The sequence below is a fragment of the Rhinolophus ferrumequinum genome, chromosome 12 (assembly GCF_004115265.2).
Source record: "Rhinolophus ferrumequinum isolate MPI-CBG mRhiFer1 chromosome 12, mRhiFer1_v1.p, whole genome shotgun sequence".
Taxonomy (NCBI): Eukaryota; Metazoa; Chordata; class Mammalia; order Chiroptera; family Rhinolophidae; genus Rhinolophus; species Rhinolophus ferrumequinum.
The window spans coordinates 79,229,041-79,248,219 of NC_046295.1; the positions used below are offsets into that span (position 1 = coordinate 79,229,041).

Sequence of the window (19,179 nt, forward strand, 5' to 3'; positions counted from 1 at the left end):
TTTAGACTCCTGTCCAGTGCTCGGTCACTTGGTTCATCAGAGTTTTATGGGCTCTATACTGCCCTAGGTTTTAAGGACACAGTAGTAAATAATACACACTAAGTACTGCTTTTATGACACATACATTTTAGCAGGAAGACACCAGCCAAAAGTACCAATTCCACAAGCAGTTCCTTAGTTGCGGTGTAGTAAGTTCGATGAAGGTGCTGCGAAAGCAGATGATGAGGTGATCTGATTGAGCCTGGGGTTGGGGAGGAGACGGTGTTTTAGCTGAAAGTTGAACAGGGGCTAGAAGTTGCAGGCAGAGTGCAGAGAAGAGTGTTGTGGGTGGAGGGTGCAGAGCGTGTGGAAGCCCCAAGCTGGACAAGGGCAGAGCTTGTTTGAGGCGAAGTTGGAAGAAGGCCCTTGAGGCCAGAGACCTCGCAGGAAGTGGAGCGTGGAGAGGGGGGCTGAAGGAGGGAGGATTTTTGGTTCCTTTGCTTTTACCACAACACACCAAACAGATCATCCCTTTATGGAATTTTGGCGTTCATTTACTCATTTTCTTCAACACATATTTAATGAGCGCTTTCTATATGCCACACACTGTTCTAGGTGTTGGGTATAAAGCAGTTTACAGAACAGACCAGAAAACAAAAACCCTGCCCTAGTCACAGAGAGACAAATGATAAGTGAAATAGCAAAATATATAGTGTTTTAGATGGTATAGGGATGGAGGAGAAAATTAAAGTAGGAAAGGGGTTTAGGGACTGTTGTCTGGACCGGGGTTGCAGATTTAAATAGGTTGACCAAGGAAGGTGCTTCTTATACGTGGTTAATGACTAAAATATCTCAACAACCAGACCACATTTATTTCACCATTAAACTGAATTTCCCTGTCTTATGTAATATTCAGTAGCTCTTGACACTTGACATTTGAATAAAGCCGAAAAGGCCAGAGAGCAGGTCTCAGGAATATCCTAAGGACGGAGCTCCAAGCACAGGGCCAGTAGTGGGTGCGTGTCTGGCAGGTTCAGGAAAGCCAGGTGGCCACTGGTGGCTGGAGCAGATGACGAGCCCTGGACATGAGGTCATGCTGTGAGGGCGGGCTGGGGGCTCATGTCAGGTGTCAGCTAGTAAGCCTGGGTCAGGGCCCGACCGACCATTGGTGTTTGCTGAGCAGGTGAAGGATCTGATTTGGTTTGTGTTTTGTTCTGTTTTGTTTTGAACTTCAGCAAATTTTTTTCAAATTGAGGCATAATTTACATACAGTAAAATTGATCTTTTTTAGTGTAAAATTCTTGATGAGATTTGTTTGATAAATGCAGATAATCATATACAGCCTGTGGTTTTAGCAGGAAACTTCTGGTTCTTAATGTTGAGAATAGATCAAAAGGGCCGGAGTGGGGACTAGTAGAAACAGGGAGAACAGTTAGGAAGCTTTTTCTTTTTTTTTTTTATTGTGGTAAAATATACATGTGACAAAATTTACCATTTTTAACCATTTTTAAATGTCCAATTCGGTGACATTAAGGACATTTACAGTGTTATGTAAACCTCGCCACTATTTATTTCCAGAACTCTTCATTATCCCAAACAGCAGCTGTATCCGTTAAACAGTAACTGCCCCCTTCGCCTTCGCTTTCTGTCTCTAATAAAGTGCCTGCTCTAGGGACCTCACGTAAGTGGAATCGTGCAGCATTTGTCCTTTGCTGTCTGGCTTATTTCATTGGAAGTTTCAGGATTCATCCATGTGGGGGCACATGTCAGAATTCCATTCCTCTTGCGACTGAACAATGTCCGACTGTCTGCGTAGACCCTACTTTGCTTATCCCGTCATCTGTCGATGGACACTCGGGTGTCCCCCGCTCTTGGCTATTATGAATAATGCTGCAGTGACCATTGGTGTCCAAGGATCTGTTTGAGTCCCTGCTTTTAATTATTTTCGGTAGTTTTAGGAGTGAAGTTGCTACTAGATTAAGTGGTAATTCTTTTTAGCTTTTTGAGCCAAAAATAGTTCAAACTGTTTTCCAAAGAGGCTGCACCGTTTTACTTTCCCAGCAGCAGTGCCTGACGGTTCCAATTTCTCCACATCCTCACCAGCATGTGTTATTGTCCATCTTTTTGATTCCAGCCATGCTAGTGGGTGTGAAATGGTCTCTCATTGTGGTTTTGATTTTGAGTTTCCCTAATGGCTAGTGATGCTGGACATCTATTCATGTGCTTGTTGGCTATCTGTATCTTCTTTGGAGAAATGTCTACTTAAATCCTTTGCCCATTTTTTAATTAGGTTATTTATCTTAATTGTTGAGGTGTAAGATTCTTTATCTAGTCTAGATTCAAGTCCCTTATCAGATATATGATTTGCAAATATGTTCTCCGATTCTTTGGGTGGTCTCTTACTTTCTTGATAGTGTCCTTTGAAACACAAATGGTTTTGAATTTGATGAAATTCAGTTTATTTTTTCTTTTATTGACTGTGTTTTAGGTGTCATAGTTAAGAAACCATTGCCTAATCATAAAGGCTCTTAAAAGATTTATACCTATGTTTCCTTCTAAGTTTTATAGTGTTAGTTCTTACATTTAGGTCTTTGATCCATTTTGGGTTAATTTTTGTAAATAACGTGACGCTGTAGTCCCAGCTTCATTATTTCACATGTGGCTATCCAGTTGTCCCAACACCATTTGTTGAAAACACATTTTCCCCATTGAGTTGTCTTTGGTACCTTTGTCATACTGCTTGATTTTTGAATTTTAAACCCATCTTTGGTAATGATATGTTGCCCTTTTTATATATGGTTGGATTCAATTTGTTAACATTTTGTTAAGGATTTTTCCATTTGTCTTAATGAGGGATATTGATCTATAGATTTTCTTGTAATGTCTTTGTTCGCTTTTGGTGTCAAAATAATGCTGGCCTCATAGAATGGGTTGGGAAGTGTTTCTCCTCTTTAGTTTCCTGAAAGAGTTTTTGTTATTATTTCATGCCTAAATATTTGGTAGAATTCACCAATGAAGCCATCATGGCTTGGAATTTTAAATTTCTTTAGTAGATATAGGACTTTTCAGCTTATCTACTTCTTGAGTGAACTTTGGTAGTTTTTGTCTTTCAAGAAATTTGTTCATTTCATTTGAATTGTTAAAATTATTGACATGTAGTTTTCCATAAAAAATAGTCACCAATTGTTTTCCTTTTAGTGTGTGTAGAATTCAAACTTATTGATCTCAGAACTAGCTTTTTGTTTCATTGGGGGTTTTTTCCTCTTATTTTTCTACTTGATCTTTATTATTTCGTTTTTCTGTTTGCTTTGGATTTTATTTACTCTTCTAGTTTCTTAAGGTGGAAGCTAAGGTCATTGATTTGAGACCACTCTTTTCTAATGCAGGCATTTGGTGCTATAAATTTCCCACTAAGAACTGCTTTGGCTATATCCCACAGATTTTGTATATATTACGTTTTGTCATTCAGTTCAAAATACTTTTGAATTTATCCTTTGATTATTTTTATATACCTCTGGGTTATCTAAGTGTGTTGTTTAGCTTCTAAGTAATTGGACATTGTATAGATATCCTTTTGTTATTTATTTTAATTCTGTGGTCAGAGAACGTGCTTTGTATGACTTGAATCCTTTAGATTTATTGAGACTTCTTTTATGGCCCAGAACTGGGATCAGCAAAGTTTTTCTCAAAGAGCCATGTAGTAAATATTTTAGGCTCATGGACCATATGGTCTCTGTCACAACTACCTGACTCTGCATTGTAGCCTGAAAGCAGCCATAGACAACATGTAAATGAATAGGCATCACTGTGTTATAATACAGCTTTATTTACAAAAAAGAAAAAAAAAATCAGGCAGCTGGCCCTTGGTCTGTAGTTTGCTACTCCTGACTTAGAATATCAATCATCCCAGTAAATATTCTGCGTGCACTTCAGAAGAACAGGTATTCTGTTGTTGGTTGGAGTGAAGGTCGTTGGTAGTGTTGTTCAAGTCTTCTACATTCTTAATGATTTTCTCTCTCCTTATTCCATCAATTATTGGAGAGTGCTGTTGATTTTTCAAGTCTAGTGGATTTGCTTATTTTCCTTGCAGTTTTATCAGATTTTGCTTCATGTTGAAGTTCTGTTAATTAGTTGCATAAATGTTTAGGATTGTTTCATGCTATTGATGAGATGACCCAGGTATCATTACAAAATGACCCTCTCTACCCCTGGTAAGATGAATTGCTCTGAAATCTACTTTCGCCTATATTATTATAGCCAGTCCAGCTTTCTTTGTTTAAATTCTGTTGGAATTTTTCTCTTGAAAACCTAATTTTACTACTCTTAGTGACCTGTATGCCTCCATTACTCATTTCTAAAACATTGCTCCAGTGTTGCCAGTAATGTAAATGTCATTTGTAGACACCTGCCGTAAATATATGTCAACATGACGCTCTGTTAGAGTGTTTTCCTCTTGTGGTCCTTTGAGTTTTTGTTTTCAGTTGTAGAACAGAGCGTGTCGAATGAATTTCTGGTCTCTTTCAGGTCTGTATTACTAGAGAATAAAATACAGTCATCCAAAATACAGTAATTCCAAATTTGGCTTTTCCATCCTGAACATTTTTAGCTGTTGATTTCCTTTGATCTGGTTCATGATTCTGCACAAATCTTTGAGTGTGTTTATTTGGTAGCATGCTGTTCTTTTCTGTGTGCTCCGGGTCGTGGTGCATCCGATGTGGTCAGTTGGTTTGCTGGCTGATCGCACTGAACAACTGTTCTCTGCAGGGTTGTGTAGGTACTGTGAGTCCTAATTTTGTGTGTTTGGGAATTTAGGATACCCAAGAGATTTATAGCATTATCACAAGTGAACAGAACAATAATTGTACTCAGTCTGTTTCGTTCATGATTTAATTTGCCATCATGTCTTAACTAAATTTTGGGTGGAAAAAATGTTCCAAAATTGGGTAACTTGCTGCTTTTGTTTTTATTTCTAGTTTGTTTTTTTCTTTTCTTTTCTTTTCTTTGAGAAAGCGTGGAAGATTTTCATTTCCCTTGTGTTTCTGATGAGCTCAAATCATTTCTCTACCCAAGTCTGCTATGTCTGCCCAGGGATTTCTCAGTCCCGGTGATCTCACTCTTACATTCCTTTTCTCTGTTAGAGATTCAGCAGAGGTGCAAGGGAGCTCTGTACCTGTGTATCTGCTTGGTAGGACATCTCCGGGGAGCAGGGATGTGTTTCTTCGGAGACACACATCTACAACTGCTTCTGTCTTCAGTAGAAAAATAAAGGGGGTTTTGTTACATTGAAAATAACTCCATTTTTTTCTTGTCTCAGTCTAATAAAGTTTGTTTGGGAAAGTTCCTCTGTTACTCCCACAGAGAATCTGGAGGTGCTTGTAAGATTGTTGTTAATTTTTTTCTGTGAGGCATAGGCTTATTGTTGTCTTTCCTCTTCCAAGTTAATTTTTTTGATGGAGGAGTATTAAGCCTTTAGGGAGGGTTCTAAAAAATAAAACCAGATCCTAGAGCTACTGCTGCTGTATAGACCATCAGAGTAGCTCAGGACTGAGGACAGATAAATTGAAAAAATGGCTCCTAAGAGCCATGAATGGAGCTTTCTTCTGTGATTGCATTAAATAGGTGATATTTTTTCCTCACATATTAACACTTAAGTAATTATTGAAATGACAGTTTTCTGCATACTGTGTTCGGGGTTAACAAAAGATAGTGACCACTGTTTCTACAAATAGTGGATGTACTTTTCATACCATAGCCAAGGTGCAGGTTGGGAATGGAGCAGTGGTACATTTCAGTCTTCTGTATGCCAGGTGAGCACTGGGCTCTGGGGGATGGTTCTGTGAGAAGCTGAGATATCTTCTAGGAGTGACACCTTCGAGCCATACATGGTGGCAGATCCTGTACATCCCATAGATCCTGTTGAACGTATTCTCAGGCTGGGAAAAGAGAATCGGGAATTCCCCGCGTGATCTGGACCTGGGGGTGGGATGCGGGGGGTGCGTGTGGAGAGGGCTTACTCTCCAGATAAGGAAAAGACCAGCTTCTGACGAGTTACAGGGTTTTTTTTAGGACTGCAGGAAGAAAATAAGTACAATGGTACCCCGGTTTTCGAATGTCTCCGTTGATGAACATTTCAGTTTACGAATGCCATAAATTTTATGGATCGATGGTATCATTAGATAGTAAAATTCATGCTAAATTTGTAGTTTTAGGGGTTGAATTTAAAGGTTCGGAGCAGATTAATCCATTTTGCATTACTTTCTATGGGGAAACCAAACGTCGGTTTTCAGACGTTTCAGAACTCTTCCGGAACGGATTAGGTTCGAAAACCGAGGTACCACTGTATTAAGGTTACTGCTGTGACTTTTATGTTGGTGACCCAAATTTCATTTAAAGAATTTATTCTTCAATCTGAAAAATGTCAAGTGACTTTGGTTAGGGTCCCAAGACATCTATATTCTGCCCCATATTGGTATTATTTATTGGCTAGAAGGTTGGCTCAGGGATGAAGGTGATTTGCACTCAGTCATGCCGTGAATGCTTTATGTTTTTCAGTTCTTCCGTGTCCTACTCTGCAGCCAAACCGCCTCATCCAGTGTTGGCCCCAGTGGCTGCTAATAACCAAGCGAAGCAGGTAACTTCCTGATTTTTGCTTTGTTAACAGTCATACAGTGACTGTCTTTGTAACTAAGGCAATCCTGTTTAAAGTCCCCACTTCACTTTTAAATGAACTCTAAGTCTCACAGACCTGTGAGCCCTTTCCCACAATTCATGCCCGTCTTGACAATAGTAGATCAGGACCTGATATTATCTTCATAGGCCATTTGGCCATCTGCATCTAATAATCTTGGGTCACCGTTCTAATCCCTTATATTTTTATGGGGTATTTGGATTTTCAGTTTACTTTCATTTAACATTATCTTAGTTAATGCATTCAGCAACTATGTGCAATAAATAGATAAAACAAGTGTTTCGATATGTTTCACGAATGGAGAAGCCGAGGCTCATGTGCTAATGAAAGCGTACACAGTGAGGAAATGGAGAACTAGAGTTGGGGCCCAGGCCTTCTGATGTCTTCCTGCCCGTCGCTTTTTCCACTGTACCTTTAGTGTCAGTGTCTGGAGGATAGGTTCTCTTGCTTTCTCCTGCAATTTGCTTCTCAGAGCTTGCCTGTTCAGTGATGTTTGTTATGTGTACTTTCAGGCTTTTGCCTGATAAACATTGTCTCTTACAAAAATAGGTTATATTGTCAATAAACAGTCTAAAAGAAAATAATAGAAGATCGCTGAAAGGTAGATTAAGCTATCTGGAACTTTCCCCGAGAAAACCTGATTTCTCTGTTACTTTTACATCTGTCTCTGAGAAAAGTAATATTAGGTTATGTTTGAGATTGAACATCACAACTTGCCTATTGGCATGCTCAAACATGGCTCCCTGTTCCTTACTTTGCTGTGACTTAAAATGACATTTAAGTATTTAGCATTTGGTCATTCTTCTGGAAGTTTCCATGTTCACCCTGGAGGACACAGGGTAAGGCATAAATCGTAATGAACAAGAGTAAAGGAACATTGACTGGGGGTGGATAAGTTGAAGCTTTGCTTTTTCACCTTATCATCAATTTATTGAGAGCCAGAACCCATTTCATTCCTTTACTTCTTCAATCATTTGTCTACCAAATAGTCCTGTGCCTTTTGTGTGCCAAGCACTGTACTGCAAAAATAGCCGCGAGCTAGACAGGCATGACCCTGCTTTCTTGGTGCTTCCAGAATATTCCTGTATCTGTTTTCCAATATGATCTTACACATGGCAAGCATTTAAAAATATTGACTTAAATTGAAACTTGAAAAAAAATTAAATAAGAGTGTTTATGCTTGCTGATTATAAACTCTGTTATCATTTGCCATGTTCCTTTGGAGTAAACATTTTACCTGTGTTCTGTTGCAGGGATCGGTAATAAATTCCCTAAAGATGCCTGGGCCCACAACAACCTCCGGTCAGTTGTCATCCAGTGATAAAGCTTTGGGTCAGTTTGCATTTTTGTTTTAGTGAAAATAAAGGTGAAAGAAACGTTTCACAATAGTCTGTTGTTCTAGATCACAAAGACAGTCGACATAGGAAATCAAGTAAAGAGATATTCAAAAGGCCTCAGTTGAGGAAGAATCTCCAGGAAATTAGTGAGCCCTTCAACAGCTCGGTAGACTTCTGAAATTTGAGAGCAATAGGCAAAAACCTTCCTCTAAATGTTTTTCCTAAAAAGGAGCAATGGTATTGTTTTCACCAGCGTCGCTGGGTAATTGTTTAGAGAGGAGTAGATGGGAACATTGGACTCTCTATTTCTTCCACTAAAATGAAAAACTCTTGGTTCACAATGACAATTCAAAAGCCAGTCAAATACAAAAAGTAAAACGATCTGTTGCAACCTAAGATTTCAGAGTAGATGGTATGTCAATATTAGAAGATTTCATGGCTTCACATACTTCCAACACTCACTCAAGAAAGTTACTAACTGAAATTAATTTTCACCATCGCTGTAAGTGCTTTGACCAGGCCAACCTGAAGCAGAAGCGTGCTTTTATTTGTAACCTCACTTGAATGTGGGCCCCCCTGTTGTTGGCTCCTTTTTTATAGCCCACTTTATTTGGCATGTGTTACTTTACGCTAGAGGAATCATGGGCTGTCTGCAGTCCTGTGTCTTCCCCACAACTCTGGGCTCTGGCTTTTATTTTGATTGATGTTTTCACGTGGGTCTTCAAGCTAATTCTGTTAGAGACACTGAACTTCACATATTAGCAGCCTGCTTTCCATAATCTCTCCTCAGTTACACAATCATCTAACTTTCTCTGTAACCAAAAGCTTTCTGATTGACTGTTGGGTTTATCTTCACTAAATATTCCTTGCACTCAGAAGAAAACCATTATTGTGTAAGCCAAAGTTGTATTCTAGAATTTGGATGAATGCAGAAGCACAGGTGTTACCATGGCAGCCTCACATGAGAAGGAGGTAGATAGCACTTCTTGGCTAGCATCTAAAGCTGTATGTTAGAGGGGAGATCTTAGCGGAATTGTCAGACTTTTCAGTCATTTAGGATTCAGAGTAAGAGATTTGTTTTCATTTCTGGTTAATATTAGAAAAATTTTTTTGAAAGAGCCTTATCCTAACTCCTTTTTTTATTCCCCCTTCCGCATTCCTCCCCCCCCCACTCCGGTTCAAACCGTTGTTTCTCAATCTAGTTGTGTAGGACACAGCTCCCTGGCTGATATTACGAGCCTTGCGCTCCCCCCGGCTGAGGCAATCGGTTGTCCGTTGTCGGTCGGCCGCTCACGGCAGCTCTCACTGGCTGCCGGCCCCTCACACTGGTTGCCAGCCGCTCCTGGCAGCACACAGCAGCTCACGCTGGCTGCCGGCCACTCACACCGGTCACCGGCCACTCCTGGCAGCACATGGTAGCCCACGGCAGCTCACGCCAACCTTCGGCTGCTCATGGCAACCTCCAGCTGCTCACGGCAGCCCCGCTCCAGGGAGAGCTGTAGTTCACAATCTTAGCTGTAGAGGGCGCAGCTCACTGGCCCATGCGGGAATCGAACCGGCGGTAGGAGCACAGCGCTCCAACCCCCTGAGCCACTGGGCAGGCCCCCTAACTTCTTTCAAGGACTTCACTGGAGAATTTTTGTCATTCCTAAAGTGAAGAGTCAAGGAATTCTAAGGGACTTTATTTCCTGCATGTCTTATGCTGTTAACATGACTTACAAATTAGTTTTTGAGGTTCATGCTTTAGTAATTGTGAAATACCTCGTTCATCGCTAGGTGTTTACGTCTACATTCACTTGCTGGATAATCAAAAGAAAAGAACCTTTCTGGGGGTAGGAAAATTTCCCTGAGAAATGCTATTTTAAGAATTTGCCAAAAGTTTCTTTTAAAAAAAAGTATATCTGAAACCTATATAGAGTAGCTGTTATTAACTAATAATGGAGTACCTTCATTGTTTCTCTGATTATGAAACTATTACAGGTCCACGAAAGAGTCTGGTGTCGAGATAGATAATGTAGAAAGTGGAAGCTGCCCAGTAAATTCCATATTCCAGAGAGAATCCTTTGGAACTTTATATGTGTCTCTTGAGGTCACTTCAGTGTTGTTTTTAAACGAAAATAGGCGTCTCCTGTGTATATTGATTTATAACCTAGCTCTCTTTCTCCCTACCCCCCTCCAATAAATATCCTGGTCATCTTTCTAGATCTGATACAGCTCTCCCTCCCTCGTTTTAATGGTGGCCTCGGACTTCATTGTATAGTTTGTACATTGTTAAGTTTTACCAATACTCTGCTAATTTAGATTGTTTCTGATTTTTCAAGATTCTAAGCAACACTGCATGGAATATCCTTGTACACACCACGTTGTATTATAGTAGTTTTAAAAATAATTGTACTAATATTTACCCCATACTCGCTTAGAAAGAAGGTACTTTTTTATTGTTTAGTTTGGTTTGGGCTTTTTTAAATGTAGCTTTCTCATTCCCCTACCCCGTTTAAAAGTAGAGTAATAGGGGAAAGATTGAAGCTAACACCCCCAACTGTTAATAAGTAGTTACAGAGAAATTGAATGTGGGGACAGTGATAGATCGCACTTTTTAACTTTGTACACGTCCCTATATTCCAGCAATCATGCATTACCTCTGTAATTTAAAAAAAAGCGGGGGGGACTATAATTTGTTAAATACAAAAAAAAAAATCAATGGAAAATACAGAAATGTACGGAAAAAGCAAATAGCCATGAAGTCACTACTCAGAGATATTTAGTTAATATAACCTATTTCTCTTTGGAGTTTTTAACTTTAACATATATTACTTGTCAGTAATTATAAAGCTACTTTTACAGCTTTAAATTTTAACTATCCTAGAATTATTTTGATCTCTTCCCTGAAAAGGAGTGTGTGGCATGTCTTGGTTTGGAATTACCATTGACATAACCAAAGTTCATAACTAAAGTTCAGAGACCGTGAGCGTGACTGAGGCAGCCCGTGCGCTCCCCTGGATTGCCGCCTAGTCCTGGGATGCATGTGCGGCCCTCAAACCTGGAGGCATGCTCCAAGAGTTACAAACTGGAATGGTGTTTCTAACTGGTTTTTTGTAATGTTCTTATTTTTTTCCACAATTTCAGGGCCAGGGGCAACCAAGATAGAAACAGCTGTGACTTCTACCCCATCTGCTGTTGGGCAGTTCAACAAGCCTTTCTCATTTTCTCCATCAGGGTCAGTAATGAACTCAAATTTTGTGGCAGGTCACTAGCCACTTGATTGATAGCTTCCCCAGCTCTTACAGTCAGGAGGTGTGTTTATATGCTTATTAAATGTGTGTGAGCCCAGAGTCCTTACCACTGCAGTAATACATCTGATGATAGTGGCAGTAGCTTAATGTCCTAATTTAAATCTATTTCTCCTTTTCAATGCAAGCTTATACATGTGTTACTGCGTATTCATTTATTTGTTGGCTAAGCCTCATTTTCTTTGGGTAGTGGTCTATTCAGGTTTGTCATATTGAGATATTTTCATTCTGACACCATTTGAGGGCTAGCAGTGACATTTGGATGGGCTTTTCTGCACTGAGAGGCCAGTATATTGAACTTCTGAAAGCAGGTGCTGATTTCACCTTGGAGGGAGTCTGCTCCTGCTGGAAGCTGTGAAAGCTGCCCAGATGTCCTCTTTCTTCAGAGGTGGAGTTAGACTGTGTGTCTGAGATAAAAACCTGCCCAAAGATTTTTTGCCATTGAAGGGCTGTGTGTTCAGGTCCATTAGAAAAGCCTCTTGAGCTCTTTCAGTTTGTACTTTTATAACTGGAACCATGTTCTCCATATTAAGAGAAAAGTCTCTTTTCTCTGGTGTTAGTGTGTTTCTTGAGCATCCTTCCGGCCTATCACGTTAAAGAGGGTGTTGGAATAGAATTTGAGGAAGGACATTATAATTATTATTTCCTTCATACTGTAAATCAGTATGTTTATACTTCCCAAGGATAGTTTGGAACAGATTTTAAAGAGGAGATCAGTGCCAGGAGTTATCATATCTTTTACAAACACTGATAATTAATCTTTATTTCTGTGAACTGATACTCTTCTTCTCATTTTTAAAATAAGCTAAAAAGATTTGGGTCATTCTGTCAATAACTTACCTCCATTAGATAAAATTTCTTTAAGGTTGAGGCAAAGAAAGAAGGTGTTTTTTTAATATGACAAAATATTTAACATCATTTTAGATGGTCTTTGTGCATTTAACAAAGGCAACGATGGGTTAAAAAAAAACCTAAATTCTTACATTACTTATTACATTTGATATGCTTGGTCTCTTATATTTTGACACTATATCATTTTAAATTTGCTATTTGAGCACAGTGCATAGTCTATTCTGGTTCACACTTGTGCTGCATATTCTTTTTTGGCTATGGTGTCTTTACTCACAGTGTAAAGAGAATGTGCAGAAGAAGAGAGATAATGATAAAAGGAGTCAGAAAAGTTCTTGACATTTTCCTAACCCAGAACTAAGTTGTGTCAAAACTGCAGAGACAGTGTCTTCTATTTCACGCGCTCCATCATCTCCCCTAGTAGCTTGGTGCTCTCCTGACATACTCTGATATTGGGGTGGATTATAAGAGGTTCTCTAACCCAGCCTCTTATCTCCTTTACTAGGCAGACCGTGTGCTCTAGCCACCATTCCCACATGCACGTTCCTAGTGCGTTTCTACTTTTCCATTGCCTTCCTTGGATCCTTTCCTTGGGTCCCCACACAAACCTCTGCCACCCAAACCCAGCCTTCCCTCCAAGGCCTTCTCAACTGCTACTCCCTTCTTACCTCCCCCACAAATGACCTCTCCCTGCTTAGAAATCTCGGAGTGGCTTTGCTGCTTCGCAAATAGATGCGTTTATCTTCTAGATTATAAGTTCCTCAAGAGCAGTAGTGAGTGAATTATAAAATGTTGTATTAAAAGGGCAATGGAAATTAAAAGGGCAATTGTGCCTTAGGTTTGCTCTTTTTAACTTCTCTTCTTCCACTCCCTAGGACTGGCTTTAATTTTGGGATAATCACACCAACACCGTCTTCCAATTTCACTGCCACACAAGGTACAGTCTCTGCTTTGCATAGCATTACTTTTGTGTTTCCCTAAACACGTGCAGGTTCTTTTTGTATAGATGTGTTGACATTTTATTGCTACTGCGTTTTGCTGCAAGTATCTACAGTAAATTTAGTGTTGATATTCGTTAGAAATAGGCTGGATTTAACAAGCTGTTGGGAAGGACTTCTATCTACCTTCATAATTAGGAACAAGGAAAGGATGTCTTTTAAGTGCCTTCTAGTTTTCGGTTTAAATAATTAAGTTTGTTTTTCTTTTATTTAAAAAGAAAGCTTTTATTATAAGAAGTGATATATGTCCTAGAGTCTCACATCATACTCTTCAATTGTTACCATTGCAGTTCTGTTATATTTCCTTCTGGGGGGTTTTGTCTTCTACTTTCTTTCATTTAGCCCAATCTCTTGTGAATTTTCCAATATTATTGAAATATTATATAAAAGTCATTTATAACAGCGACATAATTTCTTCTGGATGTGCCATAATTGATGTAACCACCTGTTGGACATTTAAGTTATTTCCCAGTTTTCCCTGTAGTGAATAACACAGTGACCATCTTTCACCTGTTCATTCAACAAATTTTCCTTCCCCTTTCATTCGCCTCCCCTCCGCCGCCTGCCCCCCACCCCCACTCCGGTTCAAGCCGTTGTTTCTCAGTCTAGCTATGTAGGACACAGCTCCCTGGCCTCTGCTGGTATTTATGAGCCTTGCGCCCTGCTGGCTGAGGTAGTCGGTCGCTGGTCATTGGTTGGCCACTCACAGCAGCCCACGCTGGCTGCCGGCCACTCACGGCGGCACACGGTAGCCCATGGCAGCTCACACCAACCTCAGCTACACCAACCTGAGCTACTCACGGCAGCCCAGCTCCAGGGAGAGCCGTTGTTCACAGTCTTAGCTGTAGAGGGCGCAGCTCACTGGCCATGTGGGAATCGAACCGGCGACCTTGGCGTTAGGAGCGCGGCGCTCCAACCGCCTGAGCACCGGATTGGTTCCCCCCCCCCCTTTTTTTTTAAGTTACTAATTTTTTTTATTTTATTTTATTGGAGAATATTGGGGAACAGTGTGGTTCTCCAGGGCCCATCAGCTCCAAGTCGTCCTTCAATCTAGTTGTGGAGGGCGCAGCTCAGCTCTAAGTCCAGTCGCCGTTTTCAATCTTTATTTGCGGGGGGCGCAGCCCACCATCCCATCCGGGAATTGAACCGGCAACCTTGTTATTGAGAGCTTGCGCTCTAACCAACTGAGTCATCCAGCCGCCCCGCAACAAATATTTTTTGAGTGTTTTTTGTGTGCCAACCCAAGTGGTAGAAGTTTTTTAGTAGAAAAGCAATCTCCTAAAACCTCCCGGAGGGAGATTAGGGAGTTGAAAGCATAGCAGACTTCTAAACTTGATCTGTGTGGCACTTAAAGGGTTGTCAGTTTCATTTCTTTCTCTTTGGAGAAGTATTTCTTAAACTTTTTTTTTTAACCTCTGCCCCCTTAGATGTGGCAGAACACCCTGGCGGCCCACCTCCTCCCCAATCTCACTTTCTAGAGGAAAAAGAACTCAGTGATACAAAAAGATTGGAGAAGAACAATCAAAAGCATTCAAAAAATCGTAAATAAAGTAAAATAGTAATACAATACCAGTTCTATAAACATTTTCATTACTATGAGAATAGACAACAGCCCAAAACCATAAACAACTCTGCACAACACCAGTGATACAAAGAGGTCTTTCTGGAAATTACACACAGGTAGCAGGGGGCTTTGCAGTGATCCAGGAGTTGGTGATAGCCAGACTTCTTAAAACAAAATGGAGTTAGGAAGATCAATAAACACTTGTAATAGGCTAATTTTAGTTTAAAAATAAATTTTAATTACTCTAATTTATTGACCACTCATTGTTTTAACAAGCCTTGTTGTGAGTGCTTAATTTCATTTCATCTTTGAAACTCAGCGAGGTAGGTAGGTACTATCGTTATTTCTATTTTCCAAATAGGGAACTTGAAGCCCAGAGAGGTAAAGTAACTTCCAAAGTCACACAGCCAGCAAGTGGCTGAGCGTCCAGCTCTGGAGCCAAGTGCTTGACCATGAGGCCAGACTCCCTCTCTAAAACCACTTACTGAGGAGAACGCTAGGACGTAGCCCTTAATTGTATGGAAAAGGATTGTCTGTGGACTGGCACCCTATTTGCCCATTAAAGAACCAAAGGAAAACTTGCAGCTTGGGATCAATTCCTGATCTGTCAGGAGGTCGATAGGCTAGGACTGTGCCAACAACCTTAGTGAAGAAAGCACACGCGGGAAAATCAGGAAAGAGGCCTTTTTGTTTCTCTTTTGGGATAACATGTTAATTTCATGTATTCTAGATAGGGTGTATTTTGTTGTGACTTAACGGTCATAAAAAGAATAGTTGCCCTTTTCACCTCAGTGAGATGACTCAGACAGGGCTGACGTTCCTATGGAGAAGCATCCATTCTGTCCTCCCTGAGGAAAACCGTTGTTAGAACAAGCTATCCCTGACGGCATCGAGGGAGGAGAGAGACTTTGGCTTAGAAATTGTCGGTGGAGACATAGGTCATACTCTACTAAATCCCACCCATCTCCTAATTTCTTTTTCTTACTAGGGGCCACACCCCCTGCTAAAGAGTCAAACCAGCTGGACACATTCTCCTTTGGGGGGGGAGGCAAACCTTTATACGAGACCGTTCCTGAAAGCTCCTCTCCCTCACGAATGACACCGTCAAACACCAGTGGAGCTGCCACTGCTTCTCCAGGAGAGTCGGCTCCGTCGAGCAGCAGGCCTGTGGCACCTTCTGGAATTGCTCTTTCCACCCCTTCCAGCAAGTTGGAAACCCCGTCCAAGTTGGGAGAGCTGCTGTTTCCAAGTTCTTTGGCTGGCGAGACTCTAGGAAGTTTCTCAGGACTGCGGGTTGGCCAAGCCGATGATTCCACAAAGCCAGCCAGTAAGGCTTCGTCCACAAGCCTCACTAGTGCACAGCCAACCAAGACGTCACTCGTGCCCTCGGGGTTTAATTTTACTGGCCCTTCTGTGTTAGGGAAGCACACGGAGCCCCCTGGCACCTCCTCTGTGACCGCCACCACAGTAGCACCACCAGCAGCAGCCACCAGCACCAGCAGTTCCACGGCTGGTGTCTTTGGCAGCCTGCCACTCACCAGTGCAAGCTCCTCTGGGGCGCTCAGTTTTGGTGGGATCTCTCTAAGTAGTAGCAAGACGAGCTTTTCATTTGGAAGCCAACAGGCCGGTAGTACAGGACCCCTATCTGCCCCCCCACCAGCCACCACTACCACTCCCCTTCCGACATCGTTCCCCACCTTGTCATTTAGTAGCCTCCTGAGTGCCACCTCTGCTCCCACCCTGCCTGCGTCCTCTACTAAAAGCACAGAGGAGACTGCGTCGTCATCTTTGCCTGAGAAGCCAGGCAACAGTGAGGTCTCAGTGTCCACGGCCCCGCTTCCCCAGGCTCCTCTGCAGACTTCTGACTCCGTGAAGAAAGAACCTGCTCCTGCCCAGCCTGCAGGCAGCAGCCCCAGCGCTGCAGCTTCTAGCGCCAGTCTCCTGGCACCTTCTGTAGAGGCCATGCCAGCAGCCACCGGGGCCCCCGATGTCAAGACAGAACCGGTGTCTCCTCCTCCCACCCCTTCGGTGGCTGGGCAGACTGCTGGCACAGCAGCAGCAACCCCAAGTGCATTCCCTGTAACCTCAGAAGCATCGAGTCCCCCCACAACCTCCAGTGCTGTCCCCAGTGCTGCCCCGAGCCCAGCTACAGATACAGCGGTGTTTGGGACTGTCACTTCGGGCTCATCTGTCATCCCTCAGTCACCTGCCGCCAGTTCTAACTCAGCTTTCAGCCAGCTCACCAGCAGCAGCACGGGCACTGCCCCTTCGGCCACCCCCACGTTTGGGCAGGTGGCAGCCAGCACCGCACCAAGCCTGTTTGGGCAGCAGACAGGCAGCATAGCTAGCACGGCCACCACCAGCACGCCACAGGTCAGCAGCTCAGGGTTCAGCAGTCCAGCTTTTGGCACCTCCGCCACAGGGGTCTTTGGACAGACGACATTTGGGCAAGCCCCGGCCTTCGGGCAGTCGACGAGCAGCCCTGCTGCGAGCGGCTTTTCCTTCGGTCAGCCCGGGTTCAGCTCCGGCCCTGCTTTTGGTCAGTCCGGGGCCTCTTCCCCATCTTCCAGTGGGAATGTCTTTGGTGCCCCTTCCAGCACCAGCAGCCCCTGCTCGTTCTCCTTTGGACAGTCTTCTGCCAGCACAGGCGGGGGCATGTTCGGCCAAAGCAACACCCCTGCTTTTGGCCAGAGCCCCGGCTTTGGGCAGGGAAGCTCTGTGTTTGGTGGCAACTCGGCCACCACCACCACGGCGTCATCCTCTGGGTTTAGCTTTTGTCAAGCTTCAGGTAAGAATTTCTGGAAGATTTTTACTTTGTTCTCTGTATTATTTGAAACATTTGCAATAAACCTGTGTTCCTTTCGTAATTGAAAGGAAGGGAAAACAAACGAGGCTCCGTGAAGCCAAGAAGGGAACTTCGAGAATTGGTGGTCCCGGGAGTTTCTTCAGCTTGTCACTGAGCTCCCGTGTCGCTCCCAGCAAGCTCCCCTCTACAAGCCACCACAGTGCCAGTTTCATGGGCGGGTGATGCAAAGTTGAAAGGCATGGCAAGGAAGGAATGACTCATAACATAGGAAATTTTTAATTTGGAAGAGACGTCAGAGGTCATTATGTCCCAAAGCGTCAGGCCTTGAGATGGCAGCTCCGATGCCGTTTTGTGCTAATACGTAGTAGAACCAGAGCTGCTTATCCTAGTTCACTGCCTGGCAGTATGTTACGTTTCCTCTGACACCATCTTGCTTGCTAGGGCAGACACCCACATTGGAAAAGTTGGGGTTATTCGATTTTCAATGTTGTAATTAAAAAAAAAACAAAACACGAATCTTTAAATTGTACTGTTTTTGAGAGTAAAATATAATTTTCCTGTTGGCATGTCCAATTGTAGCAGCTCCTTTTATATTTAAGTTAGCTATAGACGGAACAGTCTGAAAATCTTTTCTAAATCTCGCTTTCTGATGGTTATCTTACGAAAGGCAGTTCTTCAGCAGTTTGGCCGTGGGGGGACAAACTATTGATTTCTTGGTGGGCAGAATTCTAAGTAACTGCTGATTCATTCCTTTGGTGACAATTTATTTGAAAATGGTTCATAATTTACTAGAAAGGAAATCTTTTCCTTCCTTTAACAGACGTTTGTTAAACTCCCAACAAACGTTCGTAAGTTTGGCTACAAGGACACAGTGGTGAAAGAAAGTTTTGAGATGTACCTGGTGCCCTGTGAAGAGGCTGTTTGGCCAATTGAGTGATGGGAAATGTGATAACTTGGTCTGGAGAATGGGCAGGGAGAGGCCCTGTGAGTCTTAAAAGAGAGTAGGATATTTAACTCTTTAGTGCATCCTTTGTTCTGCAGTCGAAGCCTGAGAGTCCCGCATACACAGCTATAATTGAATTGTTTCAACATAATTACAAACCTGAAGAAACCTTTCATACAGTAACTGGGCAGGTACCTGAGCAGTCTGCTCCAGCCCTGGCGGAGGAACCGCGACTTGTCCGAGTTCCCCTTACCTAGATCACGGCAGGAATGAAAACGGGACCCCTGCCTTCTAACTCCTTGTCCAGGGCTCTTGTTATATAACACACAGTTCTGCCTGGTTTTCCCAGGCTCTGTTAACCCAGCACCTCAACCATGTTATGCCACGTCAAAGAAAGTTAAACTACCCTGAAAGAATCTGGTGTTTGAGATCAGAGGAAACCAGGGAGTAGAAATAGTCACGAAATTTACTCAGTCATTAGAAAGACTTCTTGGCAGCTAAAAGTCTGGGGGAAAGTCACTCTGAAAGTATACGATCTGTTTTGGTCCCCACCCCCCTGGGGTTTCGTAGGAGACAGAATTCAGTCCTTGGGACTTTGGAATTTCTACTATTTTGAAATGCTAGCAATGAATTAAAGATGTTTATGTACTCATAATTTTCTCTATTTCCTACATAGGAAGACAGATTTTATTCATGGGTTGATTTATTGTGGGGTATTTTAGCAC

General features: G+C 42.3%; 1 protein-coding gene across 6 annotated transcripts in view; it reads left to right on the forward strand.

Moving 5' to 3' along the window:
- The window catches only part of NUP214 (nucleoporin 214), a 92,789-nt gene that overhangs the window by 46,980 nt on the left and 26,630 nt on the right, over positions 1 to 19,179 (forward strand). For 5 of the 6 annotated variants that reach the window (XM_033123094.1, XM_033123096.1, XM_033123095.1 and 2 more), the window contains exons 25-29: positions 6,532 to 6,610; positions 7,921 to 7,999; positions 11,131 to 11,221; positions 13,019 to 13,080; positions 15,694 to 17,493. In XM_033123094.1, coding sequence (XP_032978985.1) covers positions 6,532 to 6,610; positions 7,921 to 7,999; positions 11,131 to 11,221; positions 13,019 to 13,080; positions 15,694 to 17,493 — 2,111 coding nt within the window. The remainder of the gene's footprint in view (positions 1 to 6,531; positions 6,611 to 7,920; positions 8,000 to 11,130; positions 11,222 to 13,018; positions 13,081 to 15,693; positions 17,494 to 19,179) is intronic. The other variant, XM_033123099.1, reaches the window with a different exon arrangement.